Source organism: Macaca thibetana, chromosome 3 (assembly GCF_024542745.1).
Source record: "Macaca thibetana thibetana isolate TM-01 chromosome 3, ASM2454274v1, whole genome shotgun sequence".
In the NCBI taxonomy this organism is placed as follows: domain Eukaryota; kingdom Metazoa; phylum Chordata; class Mammalia; order Primates; family Cercopithecidae; genus Macaca; species Macaca thibetana.
The window spans coordinates 171,369,617-171,389,587 of record NC_065580.1 but is presented as its reverse complement, the minus strand read 5'-3'; the positions used below and the strand labels follow the sequence as shown (position 1 = coordinate 171,389,587).

Below are 19,971 nucleotides of genomic sequence, written 5' to 3'. Positions count from 1 at the left end.
ATAACTTTATCCTCAATTTTGAATCTTCAGTAGTCTCTCTTATGCTTAAGTTGTTGAAGAACCAGAAAAGGCAGAGGGCATAAAACTTTTGTGCATAAATATACACGGTTTCAAATTAGTTCATTCACCATAAACATTTACTCATTAACACTGTCTCTGTTAAGATGGCAATTTGTAATATACTCTCTGAATAATATCTTTACAACCCTAAAGTTTGAAAATGGCTATGAAGCCATTACAGAGTGTCTGGTGGTCTTGTGTTTGGTGCTACTTTCTCAAAATGCCTTGTACTTATTGAGGGCAGGGAGAGAGGAAAGGGGACTGTGGAGCAGATTAAGTGGATGGACATCTTGGCTTCCCTGCTTTCTGAAGCATTGTGACCTCGAGCAACTTATTTAACTACTCTCAATTGTTATATCTGTTGATGTGGTTTGGCTCTGTCCCCACCCAAATCTCATCTTGAATTGTAGCTCCTATAATTCCCACGTGTTCTGGGAGGGACCTGGTGGGAGATAATTGAATCATGATGGCAGTTTCCCCCATAATGTTTTCATGGTAGTAAATAAGTCTCATGCGATCTGATGGTTTTATAAGGGGTTTCCCCTTTTGCTTGGCTCTCATTCTCTCTTTACTGCTGCCATGTAAGACGTGCCTTTTGCCTTCCACCATAATTGTGAGGCCTCCCCAGCCACATGAAACTGTGAGTCCATTAAATCTCTTCCTTTATAAATTACCATTACCCAGTCTTGGCCAGGCACGGTGGCTCACGCCTGTAATCCCAGCATTTTGGGAGGCCCAGGTAGGTGGATCACCTGAAATCGGGAGTTCAAAACCAGCCTGGCCAACATCATGAAACCACATCTCTACTAAAAAATATAAACATTAGCCAGGCATGATGGCACTTGCCTGTGATCCCAGCTACTCAGGAGGCTGAGGCATGAGAATCACTTGAACCTGGGAGGTGGAGGTTGCAGTGAGCTGAGATCGTGCCACTACACTCTACCCTGGGTGACAGAGTGAGACTCTGTCTCAAAAAAATAAAATAATAAATAAAAAATAAATAAATTACCCAGTCTTAGCAGTGTGAGAACAGACTAATAATACATCTGACAAATGAGGATTTTAATGCAGTGGAGTCATATCTTACTTAGAAGTTAGGTTCTTTTTTTTTTTTTTTTTTTTTTTTTGAGACGGAGTCTCGCTCTGTCGCCCAGGCTGGAGTGCAGTGGCGCGATCTCGGCTCACTGCAAGCTCCGCCTCCCGGGTTCACGCCATTCTCCTGCCTCAGCCTCCCGAGTAGCTGGGACTACAGGCGCCCACAACCGCGCCCGGCTAATTTTTTGTATTTTTAGTAGAGACGGGGTTTCACCGTGGTCTCGATCTCCTGACCTTGTGATCCGCCCGCCTCGGCCTCCCAAAGTGCTGGGATTACAGGCGTGAGCCACCGCGCCCGGCCAGAAGTTAGGTTCTTAAGGGGAGAATTTATTCATAGTGAAAATTATTCTTAAATTCCTAAGATGATCATAAACTGACCGGGACATCAGCCCCCAGTAACTCTAAAGTCAAGTCTGTCTTTTCTTTCTCCTTGCATTTTGGTGTGGCTTCCCTTTCTCTGAAAATAGAATATCAATGTCTCATTAAGAGGAAGAGCCAGATTATCTAGTTCGAGAGACTCTAAAGACATGTGTCTGTCTCTCTCTCTTTTTCTTTCTCGCCTACTCTCTAAATCTAGTATGGTTGAACAATAATAAGATAGATGACCATAATGTCTAGCTCTAAATTTGTTGCTACTTCATTGGGTTACTTTCTATTAATATACATATTTATCCCTAATAAATACTGGGTGGAATTATTTTATTTGTCAATGCCAACCCTGTGCAATTTTTTATATTTATTAGTATATGTGCTGATCTGTTCTCCCATTGCTACAAATAAATACCAGAAACCGTGTAATTTATAAAGAAAAGAGGTTGAATTGGCTCACGGCTCTGCAGGCTGTACAGGAAGCATAGTGGCTTCTGCTTCTGGGGAGGCCTCAGGAAGCTTCCAATTATGGAGGAAGGTGAAGCGGGCACAGGCGTCTCACATGGTGTGAGCAAGAGCAAAAGAGAAAGCGGGGAGGTGCTACACACTTGTTGGCCAGGTGTGGTAGCTCATGCCTGTAATTCTAGCACTTTGAGAGGCTGAGGTGGGCGGATCACTTGAGACCAGCAGTTTGAGACCACTCTGGCTAACACGGCGAAACCCCATCTCTACTATTAGTACAAAAAATGGCAGGACATGGTGGCTCATTCCTGTAGTCCCAGCTACTTGGGAGGTTGAGGCACAAAAACCACTTGAGCCCGGGAAGCAGAGGTTGCAGTGAACCAAGATGGCGCCATTGCACTCCAGCCTTGGTGACAGAGGGAAACTGTGTCTGAGAAGGAAGGAAGGAAGGAAGGAAGGAAGGAAGGAAGGAAGGAAGGAAGGAAGGAAGGAAGGAAGGAAGGAAGGAAGGAAGGAAGGAAGGGAGGGACGGAGGGAGGGAGGGAGGGAGGGAGGGACGGAGGGAGGGACGGAGGGAGGGAAGGGGAAGGAAGGAAGGAAGGAAAGAAGGAAGGAAGGAAGGAGAAAGAGAAGGAAGAGGAGGAGGAAAAAGGAAAAGGAAGGAGGGAGGGAGGGAAGGAAGGAAGGAAGAAAGGAAGGAAGGAGAAAGAGAAGGAAGAAGAGAAGGAAAAAGGGAAAGGAAGGAAGGAGGGAGGGAGAGAGGGAAGGAAGGAAGGAAGGAAGGAAGGAAAGAAAGAAGGAAGCGGGGACAGGCTACACACTTTTAAACAACCAGATCTCAGGAGAACTCACTCACTATCATGACAACAGTACCAAGGGGATTGTGTTAAGCCATTCATGAGAAACTGCTCCCATGATCCCATCACCCCCGACCAGCCCTACTTCCAGCATTAGGAATTACAACTGAACATGAGATTTGGGTGGGACGCAGATCTAAACCATATCAGTATAATAATTGTCTTTCAGTAACTATCAAAACCACATGGCCATAAATTTTTATTTTTATGAAACTTATGATATAATTGATACCCGTAGTTTGTATAACTTGCTTTTATACATGATACTGTGGTACTATACTTTTAAAGCAGGTGGCTGGGTGTGGTGACTCACGCCTGTAATCCCGGCACTTTGGGAGGCTGAGGCGGGTGGATCACGAGGTCAGGAGATCGAGACCATCTGGCTAACACAGTGAAACCACGTCTCTACTAAAAATACAAAAAAATTAGCCGGGCGTGGTGGCAGGCACCTGTAATCCCAGTGACTTGGGAGACTGAGGCAGGACAATGGCGTGAACCCAGGAAGCAGAGCTTGCAGTGAGGCGAGATCGCTCCACTGCACTCCAGCCTAGGCAACAGAGCCAGACTCTGTCTCAAAAACAAACAAACAAACAAACAAAATCTTTGGGCCGGGTGCACTGGCTCACATCTGTAATCCTACCACTTTGAGAGGCCGAGATGGGCAGTTCACTTGAGGTCAGGAGTTTCAGACCAGCCTGGCCAACATGGTGAAACCCCGTCTCTACTGAAAATACAAAAATTAACCAGGTGTGGTGGCGGGTGCCTGTAATCCCAGCTACTTGGGAGGCTGAGGCAGGAGAATCACTTGAACCCAGGAGGTAGAGGTTGCAGTGAGCCAAGATCGCACCACTGTACTCCAGCCTGGGTGACAGAGAGAGACTCTGTCAAAAAAAAAAAAAAAAAAACTTGTATAACACTTCTCCAGTTTTTCCTTGTCATGTTTTCAATTAAAAGTGTTAATTTAAATAACACCTTTTTAGTAATTTTAAAATTGTAGCAATGTAAAGTAAATATTGTTAGTCAAACCAGACTGTCTTCGATGAGTAATAGAGAATACAAAAACTTTTGTTCTTAAAGTTGGGAGGAAAAGAAACACAAAAGGTTTCATTTGACTGGGAATTATTTGACTTGGAGTTGTTAGCAGTTATGAAAATAATCATCTCTTCACCTTATTTTATGAACTTCTGCCAGTGCTTTTGGAACATGTTCATAACTATTAAAGATGTTCTGAGGCTAACTTTAAGACAATTGTTGACCTCAACCAGCAGGCCTACATGACCATTTTCTTTTGTTTATTTTCCTATTTAATTTATTCTGGAAAAGTGAAGAAAAAATAAAAATCACTTCAAGAAAGCAGCCAACAGGGGCAAAATCTAACATCTGCTAGTGATAAGTTGATATAAAATCCAACATTTTGTTTTTATAAAGAGAGTTATTAGGTACAAGTTTTTAAAAAAGGAACTCTAGAAAGGCTAAAACAAGGTAGAAATCTTGTAATAAATAAACTTTTTAAATTTAAAGATTCAGAGCTTTCTGTTCAAATAAGTTCCACATAAGTGACCACACATTTTAAATATTTTTACTTAATTTGTTGGTAAACCCTGAAATAAATAGAATTAGATGAAGAAAGGTAGCTAGAAGAAGATACTTGAAATCACAAAAGGCCGGGCACGGTGGCTCATGCTTGTAATACCAGCACTTTGGGAGGCCGAGGCAGGCGGATCACGAGGCCAGGAGATTGAGACCATCCTGACTAACATGGTGAAACCCTGTCTCTACTAAAAATACAAAAAATTAGCTGGGCGTGGTGGCGGCGCCTGTAGTCCCAGCTACTCGGGAGGCTGAGACAGAAGAATAGCATGAACCCACGAGGCGGAGCTTGCAGTGAGCTGAGATAGCGCCACTGCACTCCAGCCTGGGCCACAGAGCAAGACTCCCTCTCAAAAAAAAATCACAAAAATAGGTACAATGTATATTTGGATGACAGCTACACTAAAAGCCCAGACTTCACCACTACACAATATACCCAGGTAACAAAACTGTACTTTTGCCCCTTAAATTTATACACACAAAAAGAAAAAAATATATGGAAATAAATATTCAGCTACTAAGAAATACTGCTGATAATTAATTTATTAAAGCTAATGCCCTTTATAATTTTTTGCCTACATACTTTTGCCAATTCAACTAATCCTCTTTGTTAACATCTGTGATGCATTATTTTTCTGTTCAAATATTATTATACACATGAAAAATGTACAAGGGAATTAACAAAATTCCTGAAGCTAACAGCTGTTATTTTTCACAGAACTTTTATAGTAATTTTTGACAATTTAAGAAATGTTTCTTAAAGGAAATTTTAACAAGTAGAAAACTGGAATTGAGAAAGAGAAAATGATTTTATTTCTCAATGATTCCTGAAACCCAGTTCCTAAATCTTCTAATCTCAGATTGTACTAAAGTTTGCCTGAAATGAAGGAAGGCCAGAACCTACTGAAGAAAATAAACATTCTCTGTAGGCAGTGTGGTGTTTGAAAAGTTCAAAGGTATGATGATACGGAGGGAACAAAGATTATCTTTTCCTATTTTGCCCTGAGGTTTTCCTCAACTGGTTTCCAGGGAATTTGAGTTTTCATTGTTTTGTCTAAAAAGTGAACTAAAATACTTCAAAAATCCCAAGAATTGTCAGTCATAAGTAGAGTTTCTCTGAGGGCATTAATTCACACGTTGCTAAAAGGACAAAGAGACTTCTTCAAAGTATACTTCGAAAGTTTCACAGAATAATGGTTTGGCATTGGAATCACTGGCAAAAATGTTCAGAGATTTTGTCATGAAAAGTAGCAGTAGGCCAGGTGCGGTGGCTCATGCCTGTAATCCCAGCACTTTGGGAGGCCAAGGCGGGTGAATCATTTGCGGTCAGGAGTTCGAGACCAGACTGGCTAACATGGTGAAACCCCACCTCTACTAAAAATACAAAAATTAGCTGGATGTGGTGATGTGCGCCTGTAATCCCAGCTACTCAGGAGGCTGAGGCATGAGAATCACTTGAACCCAGGAGGTGGAGGTTGCAGTGAGCCGAGACTGTGCCACTGCACTCCAGCCTGGGCAATAGAGTGAGACTCAAGTCTCAAAAATAAAAAAATAAATAAAAGAAGGAGTAAAGCAACAAGAACATTTAAGGTCCTGTCCTTTCTCCAGCTCACTGAAGAGGATTCTGGCTTGGTCTCCTGTCTCATTCCTTCCTCTGCTCTCTGAAGACTCAGACCCTATCTTTGGAGTCTATAAAATAACATGTGAGAAACAGAAGAGAAACTAGGAAAGAAAGGAATGCAGGAGAAGAAAGGGATATGGGGGAAGAGAAAAGAAAGAACAGCTGCTATGAGATCAAAGTGTATGGAAAAGGATATTTTAAAAGATGGCATGGACCCCTTTCAAGGTTCTTGGTTCTTGAAATATACAAGCAGAAGAGTCCTTTTGAAATTACTCCTTGGTGGACCTGACACCTCTCGAGGATTGAGCCACATGGGTCACTATTTTCTATGGACATATTTACAGCTGTCAATAGAAATCAGTTCAGTCCTGTACTCTTCACATAGACAACATATTTGCTAGTTTCCCTGTTAAATATGTTAGCCATTTAGAGATATCTGCATATCACTGGTTTTCCTGTTATACTAGAAATCAAGTAATTTGTGTCCCATAGACTTTTGCAAATTAAAAAAAAATTTTTTGTGAGTCACTGTGTTGTCCAGCCGAGGCTGGAGTGCAGTGGTGCGATCATAGCCCATTGCAGCTTCAAATTCCTGCGCTCAAGTGATCCTCCTGCCTCAGCCTCCCAAGTAGCTGGGACTACAGGCAGGTGCTACCATACCCAGATAATTTTTAAAAATTTTTTGTAGAGATGGGGGACATTACTATATTGCGCAGGCTGGTCTTAAACTCCTGGCCTCAAGTGATCCTCCTTCCTTGGCCTCTCAAAGTAGTTTTGCAAATTTTAACTTCACAATTAGATTTGCTGTCCAGGCTTTTAAGGAAAAAAGAAAAATCTCCAGAATAGCATAGGAGTGAAAAAATCTAGCACAATGGAAGACTAATTTACATGTTGGTATATAGAGATGAATAAATCAAAGAAGAGATGTCATGTCATATGAAAGATTTCTTTCTCCTTTCCAGGAGTATAATCAATTATCTTTCATAGTTATACAATTCTGATTTTATAGGAACCTTTCAGAATCCTAGAATTCATGATTCTTTGGCATTCTTTACAGTCTATTGGTTTATTCCTGTTCCTGGTTGTTCAAACTGGTCTAACTGGAAGTCTAGAGCAATGGTTCTCAACCAGGAGTGAGTTCTTTACCCCCATGTTTCAGGGGACATTTGCTAATGTTTAGGGACATTTTAGTTGTCATCACTTGGGGCGTGGTGATACCGGCATCTAGTGGGTAGAAGCCAGGGATACTGCAAAACATCCTACAGTGCACAGGACAGCCCCCTGCAACAAAGAATGATTGGGTGCCAGACATCAATAGTGTCAAGATTAAGAAACCCTTACCTAGACCTCCCCTCTGGGATTACCCTGGTGTCCTACTTTCCTAGTTCAGCCTCTTAGCTTCCACCTTCCTATTGTGCTCCAGAGCCAGTCTTTTGCCTTCATTCTAACCACCAATTTCTTAAACTCTCCTGTTTTCATAGGACTAATGAACCTTTCCTCCTGGCATCTTTGTTAATCTGCAATCCTTGCCCGTGTTCATCTTGGGGCACGGTGTGGGCCTAGTATACCACAGTAATTAACTATGTGGGCTTTAGGTACTGACTGAGTCCAAATCCAAACTCCACCACTTACTTCTTATATAACCATGGCCAAGTTTCTTACTCTTTCTGTGCCTCAGTTTTCCCACCCTCAAAAACGTGAGCAAAAATGGTACCCTGCCACAGAGAATTGTAAGAGTCAAATGAGTTAATACTTGTGAAGCACCAAGTGCTTAATAAATTTTAGCTATTATTATCCTTTCTCAAGAGTCCATCAAGGTCTTTGTCCTCTAAGTTACTTCCTTCTCTGTACTCCAAGTCCAGAAAGCAGGTGTAATTTGCTCATGATGGTTTCTCTTAAATGTTTGCCTAAATCCTGAATGTTTTCCATTACTCTAATGGTTGGGACTTTTGACGTGGAAAGGCAGGAAATACCCTATTTTTCTCTCTCAAGTTTGGCTGTCCATATCCCTTCCCTGAGCACTTTGTGGCATAAAGGTGGGAGATGGGAAAGACAGGGAAGGAAAAATACTTCAAAACATTTTCTTGGATGACTCGCAATTCTTAGTCTATAGATGGAAGCTGATGAATGAAGGGATGAGAAGATGGATGCATCATGGGCAGTACCTAAGTTTCTAGTGTGAGTGGCCACATGGAATGTGATGCTTTACACAGGGATGAGATTTGCAGAAATAGTACAAGTTTGGGGGCAAGCTGATGAGTTTTGCCCAAGAGTTTGTGGTAATTGTGGGAAATGGAAATACAGATGTCCAGCAGAAAGCCAGCCTCACAGATTTAATTTCAAGAGAGATTGGAGCTGGAGATATGGAGTTACAACTTTTTAGCAAATAAATGCTAGTTGGCTCAATCAGAGTATAAAATACTCTATAAAAAGGAGCTAGTTTAGTCAGAAAAGCAGTTTCTGGATGGATGGATGGATGGATGGATGGATGGATGGATAGATGGATGGATGGGCAGAACAAGGAGGAAGAAGAACTCACAAAGCAGACAGAATGAAGTACTAGGATCAGAACAGAAGGACAAAGACTAGGAGAGAATCAAGTTACAGAATACAAGGGAGTCAACAGAGTCACATGTCATAGAGAGGTCAGGTAAGATATAGACTGAAAAGTGTCCATTAGATATGCCAACAGATAGGTCATTGTCGTCTTAATGAAAACAGGGTCAGTAGACCACAGGAAGACAGAGGACAGATGGTAGCATGAGTGGAGAAATAGCATTTCAAATAAATTATAGAAATATATAGTCAATAAATAACTTTATTTAGCTTTTCATGATAGGCTTAATTCAGTCTTACCTTATATCATGTATAATTTTTTGGGTGAATAATGAAGGAGAGCAGTTGGATTGTTTTGCCTAAATTGTTTTCTTGAGATGACCATTGTATTAGTCTGTTCTCATTCTGCTAATAAAGACATACCTGCGTCTAGGTAATTTATAAAGGAAAGAGGTTTAATTGACTCACAGTTCAGCATGGCTGGGGAGGCCTCAGGAAACTTGCAATCATGGCAGAAGGGGAAGCAAATACATCTTTTTTCATATGGCAGCAGCCAGGAGAAGTGCAGAGTGAAGGCAGGGAAAAAGCCCCTTATAAAACCATCAGGTCTCATGAGAACTCACTCACTATCACGAGAACAGCATGGTTCAATTACCACCCACCAGGTTCCTCCCACAACACATGGGGATTATGGGAACTACAGTTCAAGACAAGATTTGAGTGGGGACACAGTCAAACCAGATCAACCAACAATAATGCTTTGCATTATTCTGACTTTGAAACAATTAATACCAATCCAATATTGTATACTTACAACACTTACCCTAAAGAATTGCTTGCCTTCAGGAACTCTTCCTCAGTGTCAGTTTGATCTGACCTCATTTACTGGACTTTTCTTATTAGTATACAATAAGGAATGAGCTCATTTATTCAACAAACATTTATTGTGTCTTGCTTTATGCCAGGCACTGTTCTGAGTGTTTGGGTTAATTTCAGAGACTATAACAGGCAACAGTCTTGCACTTGTAACATTTATATTTTAGAGATGTATACTTATAGGAAAATATTTAAATTATTTTTAAACATGGTCATTACACTGGAGTATAGAATGACATCCATAAAGAAAGTGATTTAGATCAAAGATGGAATTAGAAAGTTTTATTGATACTTTCTTCTTTAGTACTAATAATGCCTACCACACTAGGTTATTTTGAATATTGAATTTTACAGCATAAAAGCAAGTATGTGAAGGTGAAATGGGAGAGTTCCCTGATCCCCCTCGCAGGACGTGCGACAGGGGTGTGGCTCACCTTTTCGATGGCCGCTGCTTGAATCCCTGAGGGGAGGGGCAGCATGCAGACGGACAGGTGCAGGAGCCCAAGCGGGTGTGTGTTACAATGTGCCCTTTTAGCCTTGCCATCCACAGATGGCCTGAGTGTTAACCAGCTCAAGGGACCCTCTGCCTTTTCGTGTGGGCGGAGGGCCAGTGTGACAGTTTTCTGTATCCTGAGCTCTTGCCCAGTATCCCAGAAAAATCAGGTCACACAAGGAGTTGAAGGATGAATGCAGGGTTTTACTGAGTGGTGGAGGTAGCTTTCAGCAGGATGGATGGGGAGCTGGAAGAAGGGATGGAGTGGGAAGATGATCTTTTCCTGGAGTTTGGCCATCCAGAGGCTGAACACTTCTCCGACCACCCCCAGTCGAACTCCTCTCAGTGTTCAGACTTCTCTCCTCTTCTATCTTTCTCTGCCCCGTTGTTCCGCCATTTGTCTGCTTGTCTCCTCGTCTCCTTGCCTGCTCATCTGCTTCTAGAACCTGGGGTTTGGGGTTTATATAGGTACAGGATAGGGGGCATGGTGGGACAAAAGGCAACTTTTGGGGTATGAAAACAGGAATGCCTGACCCCTTTTAGGGTCGCGGGTCTCCAGGCCTGAGGGTAGGGCCTTTGCCAAGGAAACTGCCTTCTCCTACCCAGCACTTTTCTGTCTCCTATCTGTATCAGAGGTGCCTTTTTAAATGAAAATTTCTGTGTTAGTTTAAGGGAATGGTAATAAACAACAGCAGCATCATGTAACTATTAGATCACAGTAGCGGTAGCCACCATAGTAGTTACTTTAGTCTATAGACCAGTTCTCAAAAATCATTGAAATGTTTTGGGGGGAAAAAATAAAGATGTTCTGCTTGAATTTTTCATCATAATTTCATATACAACTTATATCTATTATACTATATACATATACAAATTTCATCAAAAGTATGTAAAATGACTCATTTCTATATGACATAAGTATTGTCAGGGATAAATTTATAAAGCTATTTATACTTTTAAATAAGCACTAAGAAGAATTAGCTGTTATTTGTGAGGCAATACCGTGTGACACTAGAGTGCATATTAAGCTGAATGAAGGATGTAAGATATTTTTCAATGATTGGGCTGGCAAGAGCGTGTTGTCTGTGGTGGGGTCCAAATAGATACAAGGATTCTACTTTGGGAAATGCTTAAAGGCCAAAACTACAATCTAGAAAATAAATACGTATAGTTTTGTTTGCTTTTTCCTATTTTGATACTTTAAAACTATGTGTTAGGAATTGGGCAAAACTGTCACCAAACTTTAGGACAGTTTTCTTGAATATTGCATTCCATTCGGACATTTGAAAGTGAATTTTTGTTTATTTTTAATTATCCTATCTGTTTTAACCTTTCAGATCATAAGGCCTATGGATTTTCTGCCCCAAAAGACCAGCAAGTGGTCACAGCAGTAGAGTACCAAGGTACAGTATCTTACTGATTTTCACAGGCTGCATTGTTGAAATAACTCATGAGAGTGACTCATATGATGTGATTTTCTATTTGTTGGGATTCTCTGCCTTTACCTTCTACTAATTCCTCTGCCTGAAATGCTGCTTCATGCTGACTCCACCTCAAGAACATTTTCACCACCTCCTCAGTGGACATTTTGGACATTCAATAAAAGACTGGATGTACAAAGAGGGTCTCCTATTACTTACATTACCTGCAACAAAGCAAATCTGATTTGTGAAACTGGGAGATGGAGAGCTTGGAAAGTTTCTAGCCAGCTAGATATGAGAAATAGAAATGAACACAAACCCCTCTGTGTATATTTAAGATGATATTAATATAGCTTACTTTGGGGCACCATTTTATCTATTTTAGCTTCTTTAAAATGTTTATAAGGAGGAGTTAATTTAAGAGTATAAAGTTTCTGTTTTGCAAGATAAAATAGTTCTGGAGATTGTTATATGTGCAACAATATACTTAATACTGCTGAGCTATACAGTAAAAAATGGTCAAGGTGGTGAATTTTATGTTTATTTTGCCACATTTAAAAAATTGTCAAAAGAAACTAGTAACCTATATATGGGCTTTTTAATAAGTTTTTGTTATTGTTGTTGTTGTGTTTTGCTTTATTTTGTTTGAGACAGGATCTCCGTCTGTCACCCGTGCTGGAGTGCAGTGTGGTATGATCTCAGCTCACAGCAACCTCCACCTCCAGGGTTAAGTGATCCTCCAACCTCACCCACCCAAGTAGCTGGGATTACAGGCGCAGGCCACCATGTCTGGTTAATTTTTTGTATTGTTTTGTAGAAACAGGGTTTCACCATGTTGCCCAAGCTGGTCTTGCACTCCTGGGCTCAAGCAGTCTGCCCACCTTGGCCTCCCAAAGTACTGGGATTACAAGCATGAACCACCATACCTGCCCTATAAGTTTATTTGAAATATTGACCACCTACTGCTTTTCCATAGGATCCTTTATCTTTTATATAATTAATAATATTGGGCAATCAGAAGAATTGTTATTTCTTAAATTTAATATTTGTTTAGGCCATTAAGAAGTGGGTCCTAAATGTCTGACCTCTCATCATCAGGTATGTCTTAGGTTCCTGGAACTGGAGAAAGATAAGTTTGAAGGAAAGAGACAAAGATGAAAGCAAAGGTCTGGAGTTGGGGGAATTAAATGAGTTAATATTCACATAGTGCTTTCAACAGTGCTAACACATAATACAAATTATATGTGCTTGTTAAGTAAAAATATGCGTGGTAAGAATCAGTCCTGGCTGGGAGTGGTGGCTCATGCCTGTAATCTCAAACTCCTGAGGTCAGGAGTTTGAGATCAGCCTGGAAAACGTGAAGTCACTGTTTCTATAAAAAAACAAACAAATTAGCCAGACATGTGGCACACGCCTGTTGTCCCAGCTACTCAGCAGGCTGAGGCAGGTGGGTGGATCACTTGAGTGCAGGAGTTTGAGGCTGCAGTGAGCCATGATCATGCCAGTGCACTCCAGCCTGGGCAACAAAGTGAGAGATTGTCTCAAAAAAAAAAAAAGTGGCCAGGCACGGTGGCTCGCGCCTGTAATCCCAGCACTTTGGGAGGCTGAGGCAGGTGTATTACCTGAGGTCAGGAGTTCGAGACCAGCCTGGCCAACATGGTGAAACCTTGTCTCTACTAAAAAAATTAGCCAGGCCTAGTAGTGGGCACCTATAATCCCAGCTACTTGGGAGGTTGAGGCAGGAGATCACTTGAACCTGGGAGGCAGAGGTTGCAGTGAGCCAAGATTACACTACTGCAATCCAGGCCTGGGCAACAGACCGAGACTATATCTCAAAAATAAATAAATAAATAAATAAATAAATAATAAATTTAAAGTTCATCATTAAAAAAGTGAGTAACTTAACAAATTACTTCAACAATTATTAGGTTAACTAGGTTCTCTTAAGTTCTAATATTTTATATGCTTAAGCTATAGAACACTCTGGTATGAGTTAGTTTTAAAGGAGAGAGGTGGGAAGAGGAAATTAATGATTGAGGGAATTTGGGACTATGGAGCACCTCCAGGATGGATAAACAGTGCTGGGTGAGATGCCAGAACAGAAGCTGGAAAGGCCACAAGGGTAAGCACAGAGTGAGGGAGGGGAAAATGGACCAGGATGTCCCCGAGGGACAAAGGAAGTGAAGTTCACTTCTACTTCTCACTTCCATGGAGGTTCTTAATACTGGGTCCAACTGGGAACAGTGAGTGTATATCCTCTCGCATAGTATCTGAGTTAGGACACCAAAATTATATTATTTAAACTTACATTACGTTTTAAAACTGTATCAAGGTGAATTTTACATAACCTGAAATTCATAGTCTTTAAGTGAACAATTCAGTGGCATTTGATATATTCAGTTTTGTGCAACCACCACCTCTGCCTAGTTCCAAAATATTTTCATCACTCCAAAACAAAACCCTGTGCCCATTTACATTACTTTTTAATGCATGTTTTATTTTTAATATAGAAAATCCTTTCATAATGTATTGCAATCAAATGTTAATCTTACTCCAAAATAAGTGTTTTCTTTCATCTCACCTCTTTTTAATTAAGAATTTCATTTTAATTCTATTGTATATGTGTCCCCATCATTCCAGCTTGGCTCTTCATAAGGCATAAATACATTTCTGCGTCTTCTACATTTTAGTCTTAGGACTAAATGCAGTAACTTAATTTTGCTGTAAGTCTACAATATTTTATGATTTGTATATATGTGTATGTGTGTTTCACCCAATTTTTTCATTTGTTATGTCTTGTTTCTCCGAGGTCAAGAAATTATGAATTAATTCCTTCTTTCCAGTGCTGCTATGCTGTATCACTTCGCATGATAGTGCCAAGAGCAGAAGGAGACTGAAATCAGGGCAGCTCTGCCAGGCTTGTAAATTACATGTGCAGCCTTCTGCAAAGGGATGCTAAACCTGAAAGCTATAAATCAGAGTTTAATAGCAAGCATTTCTTCACAGAAGTAATTTCTGCTAAGTCAGAGCTATTTTGGTAGTATCAGTTCTCTTTTTGTGTTATGTAAGATTTTGATGATTTTTAACTTGAGCCCTGAGAATGAAATCAAAGGATAATTAGCAGTACAGAATCCAGGAAAATTAAAATTCATAATGATTCTATCTATGTAATTCCGAAATGTGATTGTTTTGCCACATGTTGCTGCTAATGCTTTTTATAAACAAAGAATTCTCTTTTCTTGATCCAAATGAAATAGATATTTTGGCAATGAAATAATCATCTTAATAGAAAAGCTTGGCACATTTTCCTGTTTTTAATATGCCTTAGGTTGAGAAAATATGATTTATATCTATATTTTTTGCTATCTCCTACAGAGATAACATTTTATTTCAAACTGGAGTGATTTATGGGTAAATTTGTGATGGTATAAAGTATATATTTCTATGTAAAGGCAAGCTTGCAACTATAACTCAGAGAAATTCCTCAGGGGGTGGAAACAATAATGACCATTTACAGAGTACATACCATATGCAAAGTAGTACCATGTGCATCACGCATGTAAATATAGTGTCTCATTTAATCTTAGTGACAACTTTGTAAGATGAGTACTGTTCTTTTTATCATTTTACAGACGTGGATATAAAAATAATTCTCCCAATATCACATAGGGAGTGTACGGTAGAGGCTAACTCCAAAGCCTCTGCTATAACCTCCATGTTATGGCGCAGTAACCCTAAAGCCTGATACACAAAATTATGCTGGCATAAGTATTGAATTTTGGCTGAAGAGAGAGAAGAGAGTTCATGAGAGTTAGGTTGTAAGTTCATTTACTTCCTTATCTTCAGATATTGACCCCATGATTCCAGTATTTTTATTCTCTGCATTTGTTTCCTATGGTTGCCATTAAAAAATACTACAAACCAGGTGACTTAAAACAATAGAAATTTATTCTCTCATGGTTCTGGAGGCTAGAAGTTCAAAATCAAGCATTAGTACCTGAGGGCCTAGGCACTGGCTCTTTCCTTACTTGGGATCTTCTTTTTCAAAGAACTATATAATGAATTATCTCCCTCCTTTAAACCTTTGGTCAAATGTCACCTTCTAAACAAGGTGAACTCTGGCTACCGTTTTTCAAAAATTGTAGCCCTGTCCCTAGCACTTCCAAACCTCCTGTACTCTGCTCTGCTCTCTTTTGTCTTCATAACCCTCATCATCTACTAACATACGAGGTAATTCACTTTATTACGTTTCTTGTTTATCTGACTTCCCCTGCTGGATTGTAAGATTCCAAAGGGCAAGGATCTTTGTTTTGTTCACTGATATAGCTCAAGAACAATGCATGGCAGACAGTAAGTACTCAACATATTTTGGATGAACTGGATAAACCATTTCTCCACATTTTACATGGCCAGCGAGAGAGAGGCTGGAGTGAAGTCACTGGACTTAGGAAAATTATTGCTATATTTTCTAGTATAAGTTTCATAGAGGTTTTTCCACAGCGCAATAAGGACAGAAATTAGGAAGAATTCACCAGGAGGGGTGTGTGTATGTGTGCGTGCACACGCAAGCACACGCACATGCGTGAGTGTCTAAATATGTAACACAATGCAATTATTTAAGTGTGAAATAAGACTTAAGACACAGAAGACATGAGGAATAGGCTGAAAATGAGTGTGGGTGTGTGTGTAATTGTTGGAAACTCACAAAATACCGGAAGGAAACCTATCTACAACTCAAGACTCCGGAAGGTCACCACCCATTCTCCTTAATCAACAGAACAGAACTGTATTTCCTCAGACAGGTCCCTTAGCACACATTTGTCTTTGTAGCATAATTGTAAACATGTCTGTAAAATGATGTCTCTTTGTAATATAAAACCTGCTTTAAAAACTTTAGATATCCTTGAAAACAATTTTTGGTTCTTTTCTTCCTTGCCTTTCTTTTCTCTGCCCTACTTTCTATTTTCCATTACCTTTTATTCCATTTTTGTATGTCCAGCAATATGTGTGGAATGAAAAAAATTAGAAACTAAATATTCTGCATTCTTTTTTAACATTCATTTGCTTAACATTAAAATCAGAGGTATGAAAAGGATTTTAAAATAATTTCTGGTCAAAGATACTGTGCTTTTTTAGGTCAAACCATATGCCTTGTGGGAAAAAAGTATTTCAGAAATATGGAGTTGACATTCTAGAGAGCCTGGTTAAAAAATACTTTTAAAAATATTTATAACTGGAGGTTTCCATTTGGCAAGTTGAAGCGGTTCCCAGACTGGCACTGGGTTGTTTTTTTTTCTCTCTCAGACATCTCGTTTGGACAGTGAAAAGGGGGTTCCTTTGGAGGCTCCAAGAATTATTTAATGACACAATTGCAGTAAATTTCTTGTAATAAAAGCACTTAGCTACATTGAGGTAGTCACAGTTGATGCCAAGATTTAAATTTTAATAATTATCTGGACTGAGGCAAGGTTATATAGGCAGTTGTTTGGGGGTAAAAATCAATGATTTATTAGGAGACCATGTTGGATATGTATTAATGTATTTGTACAGCAGGTCGACAAAGAAGGGATCTGAGTGAGAATATAGCATGTTGCTGAAACTTTTCTGGTTTCCCAGCATGTCCTGGGCTGGATTAAGTGCCTTTCTTGGGTACTAAGCATGAATCACCATTTACATAGCTGGTATTCAGCAACACTGAGCTGAAATGCCATTATCTTAGTTTCCTCTTCTACCAGATGGTAGACTCCTTCAAGACTGAGACTGAGAATAATAAGATACGTAATTAATCATAGCTGCCATTTGTTAAGTCCTTACTATGTCCAAGTCTGTGTGCTTTGCGTATCTTATTGCATTTGAAGACTCACAACAACTTTGTGAAATACTAGCCCATTTTACCGGTGAAAACTCAAACTTGATAACCAGGGAAATAAGCATAGTGTCACGCAGTTATTATGTGGAAGAGCTAGAAGGCTTCCAATTCATCTCTGCATTGAGCCAACATGGGACCCGTTGAAGTAATTTATGAATGAATGAATGAATAAAACTATAAAGGAGTAATTTAAATATGTTTAAAATGTTGTTACCCAGTTAAGTAAAATATAAATTCATGGAGACAATTAGAAAAACAAGTATTTTTATTGTTGTTCCTAGAGGCTATTTTAGCCTGTAAAACCCCAAAGAAGACTGTTTCCTCCAGATTAGAGTGGAAGAAACTGGGTCGGAGTGTCTCCTTTGTCTACTATCAACAGACTCTTCAAGGTAAGAAGCTGGAGGCTTGAAGAGGTGTGAGCAAGAGAATGCCAAGTACAACCAGGATCCTTTAATTGACAAATGAGATCAGGACATGACTGATTACTGAAAACGTGTTTTTGTAAGTGTGAGATGAAAGCAACCACGTCTGAGACATAAAACACAATAGCCACAAAAGCAGAGAACAGAGGGAGGTGAAGCCCACTGAATCCCCAGACTCTTCTTTCTCAATTCAGACATAAAGGATGCAAAATGCAATTGCTCTTATTGGCTCTGTAGATTAAACTCTCTCTCTCTCTCTCTTTCTCTTTCTTTCTTTCTTTCTTTCCTTCTTTCTTTCCTTATTTCCTTCTTTCTTTCTTTCTTTTCCTTCTTTCTTTCTTCCCTTCCTTTCCTTTCTTTCTTTTCTTTTCCTTCCTTCCTTCTTTTCTTTTTTCGTTTCTTTTCTTTCTTTCTTCCCTTCCTTTCCTTTCTTCTCTCTCTCTTTCTTTCTCTCTCTTTCCCTTTCTTTCTTTTTCTTTTCTTTCTTTCTTTCTTCCCTTTCTTTCCTTTCTTCTTTTTCTTCCTTTCTTTCCTTTCTTCTTTTTCTTCCTTTCTTCCTTTCTTTCCTTTCTTTTTTCAAGGTCTTGTTCTCTTGCCCAGCCCAGAGTACAGTGGTATGATCATGGCTTACTGCAGTCTCCACCTCTGGAGCTCAAGTTATCCTCCCATCTCAGTCCCCAAGAAGCTGGAACTACAGGTGCACACCAGTATGCTCAGCTAATTTAATTTTTTTTTTTTTTGTAGAGATGAGGTGAGGTCTCCCTATGTTGCCCAGGCTGGTCTTGAACTCCTGGGCTCAAGCCATCCTCCTGCCTCAGTCTCCAAAAATACTGAAATCACAGGTGTGAGCCACTTGCCTGGCTCCTGAGAGAAAGGAATTAAAAAATTGTGTGGTTTGGAAGTGGAAGGTTGCTTCTCAGTCATAATGCTGTCAACCTATTTCCTTAAGTCCATCTTGAAAGGCAGGCCACCACTGAGAAGCTTAGGGAGTTAAGACTTAAGAGTGGGTTGTGACAACAACCATTATCAAGTACTTTCTTTTCTTTTCTTTCTTTTGTTATACATTTCTTTCTACTACCAACTCTTGCCATTGAATATGTGATGAACTTATAATTTAAGACATTGATAATGATGGATGAAGCAAATTTCCATTTGCTTCAAAATAAACCAGTGGTTAATGATACAGATGAAACAAGATAAACCCTGCATTGATTACTATTATAGCTGGTCAATGATACATTGAGGTACAATTCACTCTACTTTCTAATGTTGTGTATGCTTGAATCTTTCCATTATAAATATTTCTAAAGCTGGAAATATAATTTTACAAGTGTAATAAACATGTTATTATTTTAAAATACTATGTATTTCTTTAATGTTAAAGAATTAAGTGAAAATGTTTGAAGTTTGTAGAAAATTTAAAATATCCCCTCGAGTTCTTATATGTCAAGATAAAGACTACTAGCTGTAAGATGTTAATAGCACAGCTGTCTTCACTTGAATTTTCTGTAGTTGCCATTTCTGGCATGTGCACGTTATGCAAAACTATTTGAGCCACTGCACCTGCCTAATTTTTACATTTTTTTAAAGAGATGAGATCTGGCCATGTTGCCAAGGCTGGCCTCAAACTTCTGTCCTCAAGTGATGCTCCTACCTCAGCTGGGACTACAGGTACAAGCCACCACACCGGGTGCAAAACACTATTTTAATTCTGAATATGTTACTATCAAAAAATAAAATAATGTTTTTAACCACCTTTTCTTGTGCCGCAGTGTTACGTGGGCCACCACACATAAAGTTACTGTTCCAGCCAATTAAACCAGACTCCCTGGTTTTCTGAAGACATGAATATTTTTACAAGGGAACTAGAAAGGGAATGAGGCAAGCATTTGAACTGAATTCTTTAAAATATAACATGGGGCTGGGCACAGTGGCTCATGTCTGTAATCCCAGCACTTTGGGAGGCCGAGGCATGCGGATCACTTGAGGCCAGGAGTTCGAGACCAGCCTGGCCAACATGGTGAAACCCCATCTCTACTAAAAATACAAAAATTAGCCAGCATGGTGGTGCACATCTGTAATCCCAGATGCCTGGGAGGCCGAGGCATGAGAATGGCTTGCAGTGAGCCAAGATCACGCCACTGCACTCCAGCCTGGGCAACAGAGCAAGACTCTGTCTCAAAAAATAAAATTTATATACATAATATGGAAGGGCCTCCGGGGCCAGGCCTGCTGGCAGCTGTTCCTCAGAGGGCCCACGCTGGAGGTGACAGCCTCCCA

General features: G+C 39.9%; 1 protein-coding gene across 1 annotated transcript in view; it reads left to right on the top strand.

Annotated features, from left to right (window-relative positions):
* Positions 1-19,971, top strand: part of JAM2 (junctional adhesion molecule 2) — a 215,544-nt gene that overhangs the window by 171,928 nt on the left and 23,645 nt on the right. Inside the window, exons 3-4 of the mRNA XM_050784777.1 lie at positions 11,317-11,382; positions 17,551-17,658. Of these exons, the coding sequence (XP_050640734.1) occupies positions 11,317-11,382; positions 17,551-17,658 (174 nt within the window). The remainder of the gene's footprint in view (positions 1-11,316; positions 11,383-17,550; positions 17,659-19,971) is intronic.